Source organism: Prosopis cineraria, unplaced genomic scaffold (genome assembly GCF_029017545.1).
Source record: "Prosopis cineraria cultivar Desert tree isolate PC_DT_omini unplaced genomic scaffold, ASM2901754v1 PC10, whole genome shotgun sequence".
NCBI classification, from domain to species: Eukaryota; Viridiplantae; Streptophyta; class Magnoliopsida; order Fabales; family Fabaceae; genus Prosopis; species Prosopis cineraria.
In genome coordinates this window covers 12,350,665-12,357,870 of record NW_026555341.1, presented here as the reverse complement: position 1 = coordinate 12,357,870, position 7,206 = coordinate 12,350,665, and the positions used below count along the sequence as shown (strand labels likewise).

Below are 7,206 nucleotides of genomic sequence, written 5' to 3'. Positions count from 1 at the left end.
AGGGGAAAAAGTTAAAAACAGAACCATAAGATCCAGTCCAAGTTTATTTCTTTTTTTGGGGGCATAAAAGTCCAAGTTTATTTTGGAATCATCATCTCCATTTTTATCATTTCGACATTTCCCCAAGTTTTTGACCAGAATCACAATCTTTATGTTGAGATGCTGCCATAGATTGATTCGGTTTCTCTACAATAGAGCCGAAAAATGTGAGGCCTGCCTCACATGGACTCAGATCCTGAAGCCCTCTCACTGCAAAATTAACAAATTTTTTGAGTTCAGCTTTTATTGGTCGAGCTTAGAACTGGGCATGGAAATCCGTTTTTGTTTTTTTATTTTTCATTTTTTAAATTAAGCTTGACATCATAATATAACACATTCATTATCTAAAGTACAAATTATAATATTCTAAAATCTAAATCTGAAATGAATAATATAAATCCAAATTTTAAGGTACAAACTACAATCCTGTTTAAAAGTCTAAATTTAAATGGGCTAAACTCAAAAATTCAACAAGCCTGGCCCTTAAGTACAAAACACCTAGTTTTTAAAAGCCCAAGTCCTAAAAAAGTAGGAGCTAAAACAAGTAACCCAACAAGCCCACCTCTGTTTCTATATTATCATTTATCCTCTCAAATACAACGGATAAACGACAATATAGAGATACCATGGATGGTAAACCATCTATAAATTGTGAACATATGGATAAATAACAACAAATTTTTTTTTTATAAAAATAATACATAATCTTGTAGCATTAAGGTGGGGAAGGAAATAAGAGTAGGAATACCAAAAAGAGCAGAGGCATTTATGTTGACCTTGCAGGATTCAAAATAATCACTTAACAGTTAATACAGCAACAAAAAAAAAAAGGGTTTTGTAGACAGTGACAACTATTTTAAGCAATTACAAAAAAAAACAAAATTACGCCGAGCAAGAGAAATCAAGTCTTGAAGCATAGATGACTTGCTTTGAATGGTACGCACAACAATACATCTCACAAGAAACAGCAGCAATCCCCTGGTTCATTTGTACAATTATTTTACAGTTACATTGATATTGATATAGCTGATTTAAATGTTGGTGCCACATTCATATTTTTTAATGGTAGATCATACATCTACTTTTTTATTGAGTCCCGCAACTATACTATTTAGTTTCTTTGACAAAATCAATCATTAACTAATTTTAAAAAATTATTTTTTAAAATAATTACTAATTTAATTTTATTAATTAAATTATAGGTTTGTCTCCCACTTTTTTATCATTAGAAATTTTTTTACATATCTAACACCTATTATTTTTACCATGATCTTTTAAAATATAAAAATATTATTTTATCTTACACCTTGTCTAAATTTTAAAAAATTTAAAATTATATGCCTCCACTCACATTTTTTAGTTATAGGTCCACACACCACTTTTTTAAACCACACTACTTTAATTTTTTTAAAAATCAAGTTTATTAAAGTCATACATTTTCTCCATTCCCATTAAATCCTCAATTCATACTAATTTTAAAATATATAAACATATAAATGAATCTATAACCGAGCTCAGCTCTTACACATCTAGCTTTTAAATTTATTTAGGTTGGTTTAATTATCCTAAATTTTTAAAAATTATTTTATTTTATTTTTCTCTTTATGGAGTCCAAATATTGTACTTTTGATTTTTTTTGACCAATTTATATATTTAACATTTTAAAAAAGTTACAAAATTATTTTTTTGATAATTTACATAATTTTTAGATAATATTCATATTTAAATACGAGCATTTTAATTCAATACATATGATTTAATAGTCAACTAATGATTAGATGTGTGAAAATAAAATCTTAAAAACAAATAACAAATTTTAAGAATTTTATATTAACTATCAATTTTTATCATGGATTTTACATAATTTTTTAAGAAATAAAAATCTTCATATTTTTATACGTTGTCTCAATTTTTAACTTTTATAAATGTTGGCCCCACACCCACATTTTTTAATATTAGATCACACATCCATGTTTTATCGAATTCCACAACCATATTATTTATTTTTTTTGTCAACTAATGATTAGATGAATGAAAATAATATCTTAAAAATTAATAATAAATTTTAAAAATTTTATATTCACCATCAATTTTTATCATGGATTCTACATGATCTTTCAATATATAAAAATCTTCATATTTTTTACACATTGTTTAAATTTTTAACTTTTATAAATGTTGATTCCATACCTACATTTTTTAATGATTGATCACACATCTACTTTTTCATGTCAACTAATGGTTAGATAGATGAAAATAAAATCTTAAAAACAAAAGGAAGACTTGTATTTTATAATTATCTATATTAAAAAAAAATATTCATATAACTTTTCAAAAATAAAAGATATGTATCATCAATTAAGATTAAACAAAGAGAATGTCAAAATTTTTTACTCATTTTTTTATAAGTTTCATATTAACAATTCAATTTTTTATAAGTCCCACATATAAAAAATTAATAATTGAATTTGACTCTTAATACCTTTAGTTTTAAAATTTATTTAAACTAGCTTAACTACTCTAAATTATTTTATTTTATTTTTCTTTTCATTGACTTTATAAACAGCATCTTTGAATATATTTTATTGACCCATTTATATATTTAATTTTTAAAAAATTTACGAAATAACTACAATTAGATAATAAAAAATTATTTTTTAAAAAATTTAAATAATTTTTAGGGAACATTTATTTTTAAATATGTATATTTTAATTCAACATATATGATTTAATAGTCAACTAATGATTAGATAAATTAAAAATAAAATTTTAAAATAAAAAGAAAATTTGTATTTTACACCTATTCATGATAAAAATTATTTGGTTTTAAAAAATATGAAAAAATATCATTAATTAAGATAAAAATAGATAATACATTTTACTCATTTTTAATTATATATCCCACATATATCTCTTTTACTACATGATTCACTTTATTTTTTTCCTTTTTTATTTATTATATAACATTAAAAATTTAACAAATAATTTTTTTAAAAAAAGTTGGATGGGTACTGTATATTTTAAAAAATTTATTGTCAGTTTTTTCTTAAAATTTGTTACTGTTACATAATATTATAGATATAGATATAGATTACGCCGAGCAAGAGAGATCAAGTCTTCAAGCATAAATGATTTGCTTTGAATGGTAAGCACAACAATACATCTCACTCAAAAAACAGCAGCAATCCCCTGGTTCATTTGTATAATTATTTTACAGTTACATTGACATCGATATAGCTGATTTAAATGCACGAGCAGACGACAAGTGGACATGACAACCATTATAAATATCAATCAAATTAATAAAATTACAACGCAGAAGCAATGGCATCCAAAAGAGAGGCAGTAAATCGCATCTGGGTTTCTTCATCGATTCTTGAAAAGAGAGGAACGTGAACAAACAGAGACTTGTTACCATGTTGTTCTGCGAATCGGAGGGAGTTGTAGTAGACATAGTTGCAGACAAAGCGTCCTGCATCATCTGATATAATCACATCAAAAGCCTCCTTCTTCGAGAATTCAAGGATTGCCTCCACAGGCAAAGAAGTCTTCAACACCAAAAGGGAAAAAAAATGTTAAGCGAAAGACACAGGGTTAAGTGAGAGCTCAAGAAGTAAACTAAATAGATTTTATTGCTAGTTGCTACCATATCAAGTGAGCATGAAGTGAAGCGCTTTCTTCATGTTTATCAAATGTTCAAGCACGTGTAACATTACCAACATTTAATTACAGATATTGCACAAACGTTACCACATAATATTGTCCCATGGATCCGGTGGTAGACGAGAATCGTGGGGATAGGACATTCTTTGCTTGTTTATGTTGGTTAAATGTATTTTGCTGTCAATGGTGAAAATTTAAACTCACACCAGAAATAACATTATGAAAGCAAGCTCATACAAGGTGTCTTGGGCATTTGAATCTTCTAATAGAAAATGAGACGTCTCAAAGTTAAAATCAAAGCTACAAGCTTTCCTCAATCGCCATAAGAACCACCATCATCTTTTAATCTTCATCAGTAAGAATAAACGATAAAGTTTTAGCAAATTATAGATAAGATGCAACGGAAAAAGGTCAAAATCCCAAAGTCATCATTAAATGTATTTGTCCAATAACATGCAATTTGAAAAGTTAAGGATCAAAAGATACCTCTCTTGTTCGGGAAATTCCTCCATCTTCAGGCACAATGGGGACTTGCTGAAATATAAAAGTGAAAAACAGACATAAAAGTTAGGTAAAGCAATTGATGAAGAGAAATTTAAGGTATTCCGACAAAATACCATGCAAGTTTATATAACAAATGAAGAAAAACCATAATTCACCTGAGGTTGCCATCCTAACTCATCTGGACAGCGAAAAGTAGCTTCATTTACTGCCTGCCGCTCAATGGCAAACTTCAGAGCCCCACTATTCACCCCCAAGTGAAGCTAAAGCAAGAATGCAGGAAAAGTCCCGTAATTAAACCAATCCAGGACACAATACAGTAATATATATCAGCACACCAATATTTTTATTCAAACATCTGAAAAATTAGTCTACTACAGACAAAGAAAAAACAATATATCATTTTCTCCATATATCAATAAAATCTATAACAAGCTACACTATTCAAAAGCCATGAACATGCTCATTCCTCAAACATCATGTGATGCATGGAGAAACATGTATAGTAACTTATAAATTAGAAAAAGAAACTTTCACTAGAATCACAAGATTAACTTGTTCCCCGCAGCAAAGATAAGATAATAAACAATTTTTTTAATTAAGAGAGAAAGAATATATATTACAAGAAGGGAAAAATATACAACTAGGTTAGGGATAAGTTATCCTCCCAGAAAAAAGAAGCCAAAAGATTAAGAAAGGAAAAGCTTGTAAAGCTTGAGCAATTAGCAATACTACCATGCCCCACCAAAAATGCAGAGCATTCATGTGTTGATGGCAACAAAGTCCTACCTGGTGGCTTCCAGTTTTATAAAAACACCATTAAAACTGGACCAAAAATGACACTGTTAAAGCTGGACCAATATAAGATTAAATGCCTACTGTGAAGTTTTATCAACTTTGTCAAGACTGCCTGCCACTTTAGCAATCATTCTGGAAGCCAGAATGCTCCCATCATATAAATGAGGCGATATAATAAAAAAAAAATCAATTAGTTCTATCTAATACTAGGACTAAATGAATGAAGAAAACTAACCCACACAATATGTGCATTGCTCGCAACATCTGTTTTTGAAATACCAGATTCCAATGTCTGGTACAGCTGAGGAAGTGCACCTTCCCCAGCAACCTGAAGCACAGTGCAGCTCCCAAGAGTAACTCCTGCAGGCAGGCCTCTCTTTTCAACATAATCCTTCAAATTATTAACAATGGACTCTGTTGGATTTTCAGCGACGCCTTGAAACTTTTTAAATCCAGTTACATGAATAGTGATGGCCTTTGGCCCTTCAGACCCCATTTCGTTGTTTTGTATGCGAATGCAGTTCCCAATTTTCGATTCACTTCAGTGATTAGCCAATGTTTATGCCAACACTGCAAAAATAAAAACAATTAGTATCAAATTGCACCCTCTTTAAATATTCCGCAAGCATCTAGGTTCCCCTAACAGTCTTCCATTAAAGGTTATCCCTACATAAACTTCAGGGTTAAGCATTTGTTGCACAAGGTCACCACTACTTAGACTGGAGGTCAACACAATTGATAGTTTTATTGCGGCTTCAAGCCATGAGCAACTGATAAGAGCCAAGGAAAACTGACCTCCATGTTCCAAACCTTTTCAATAAACAATTTTTTGCCCTACTATCCAACTGTTATTTTTCTCCATCCATTTCAAAATAATTATCACTCAAGGGGTTTTCATACGAACCAAACCAATCATGAAAAGACCCAAATTATAGTAAAATTTAATTATAATTTACTAGAAAATCCTTGATCTAAATACCCTCATAAATAATCCACTATTGGATTAAACAGAGATGTTAATGAAGGGTAAAATGGTTAAAAAAACTTGATGCGTTCTTGAAATTCTTAAATGACAAATATTTTAAAAAATTCACCAAAACTCAAAACCGACAATTATTTTGAAACAGAGGGGAATATGTAGTTGTTCCAAATATGCCTATGTCAAACATCAGACTTATTAGTAAATTATGCCTTCAATTGATTCTATTAAGACCAAATGAATGGGCTTGCATAATCAGTAAGTCGGGAAACTAGTTAAGTATCCGAGCATGGTAACAGGGAAAAAGTGAAGCACCTCAGGTAAGCAAGTCGTACTTGATTGCAAAACTTAAAGAGTCGTCGCATGATTGCAGTATTCTCACTTTTAGCATGTGATGATCGTAGAGACAAAGTTAGAGGGCCAAAGCATCCCGATAAAAAAAAAAAGCGTATTACAGAATTGGAAACTAAACAGAATCTCCGTCCAGGTATTCATTTGAAGCCATCGTCAAAAAGTAAATTTCTCTGTACAAGAATGAATTATACCCGAGATCAACTCAAAACAGGCTTTCCATCACAAAGGATAATGTAAGTTTTAATCTTCATGTATCAATCCACCTCCAATTAAAACATGAAAATCAAGCTCAATTAAAATGCTTATTTTTCTCAATAGTTTTAACAGTGACAAAGAAAACGATTGCAGGACATCATTTGAACAAATATAATCACAATCGGGAGAAGATGAATTCAATGTCAACTACAGATAACTGTATATACCAGTAACACCTAGAATCGCACACAATCAGAGACAAGGTAAATTAGAGGAGAAATCGAGACAGAAAGATACCTAGGGAATTGACGCTACTGTTAAGCGAGTGGGAGAACCTCAAACTTCAGAGAATTGAGGTAGAAGAAGAGAGAAGAGACCAAAAGAATCGCATCATGAGTTGCGTTGCGTCGCGTGGCACTAAAAATTGGCTGCTACATCATTTTTGTACCGGGAGGAGATAGTAAAATGCCATTGGTTCATCGTTTTATTACAAGCCTGCCACTGATTCCATAACGCGTTCTGGTGAAGTGGCGACGGGCTTTGGTGGGGTTATATTCGTCATCGGATGTTTCGTGAAGTGACAGAACAATGGTGACTTGGCGCCCAAACGACAAGGCGTTGCCGTAAGGGAGCTTCCCATTACTCAAGACGGCTGCACCGACAGGCGCCGTCCATTT

At 30.8% G+C, this 7,206-nt stretch overlaps 1 protein-coding gene across 2 annotated transcripts; it reads right to left on the bottom strand.

The window, feature by feature from the left end:
- Window positions 1-3,156: 3,156 nt before the first annotated feature.
- On the bottom strand, window positions 3,157-6,983 carry LOC129321498 (uncharacterized). 2 transcript variants are annotated; one of them, XM_054967272.1, is made up of 5 exons: window positions 6,827-6,983; window positions 5,237-5,571; window positions 4,362-4,466; window positions 4,189-4,236; window positions 3,157-3,587 (listed from the first exon to the last, which is right to left on the bottom strand). In XM_054967272.1, the coding sequence occupies exons 2-5, from the start codon at window positions 5,495-5,497 to the stop codon at window positions 3,348-3,350; spliced, it is 654 nt and encodes a 217-aa protein (XP_054823247.1). In that variant the 5' UTR covers window positions 5,498-5,571; window positions 6,827-6,983; the 3' UTR covers window positions 3,157-3,347. The 2 variants fall into 2 exon arrangements, with proteins under 2 accessions (XP_054823247.1, XP_054823248.1); XM_054967273.1 differs by lacking the exon at window positions 6,827-6,983 and adding an exon at window positions 6,296-6,481.
- Between the last annotated feature and the right edge of the window lie 223 nt (window positions 6,984-7,206).

Bases quoted from the DNA above. Each gene is read 5' to 3' on its own strand.
- LOC129321498 (XM_054967272.1), bottom strand. From the start codon at position 5,497: ATGGGGTCTGAAGGGCCAAAGGCCATCACTATTCATGTAACTGGATTT. The intron at 4,237-4,361 runs GTGAATTATGGT...TTTATATTTCAG, and splicing joins AGTTAGGATGGCAACCTCAG to CAAGTCCCCATTGTGCCTGA. The intron at 3,588-4,188 runs GTATCTTTTGAT...TTGGTGTTGAAG, and splicing joins GAATTTCCCGAACAAGAGAG to ACTTCTTTGCCTGTGGAGGC.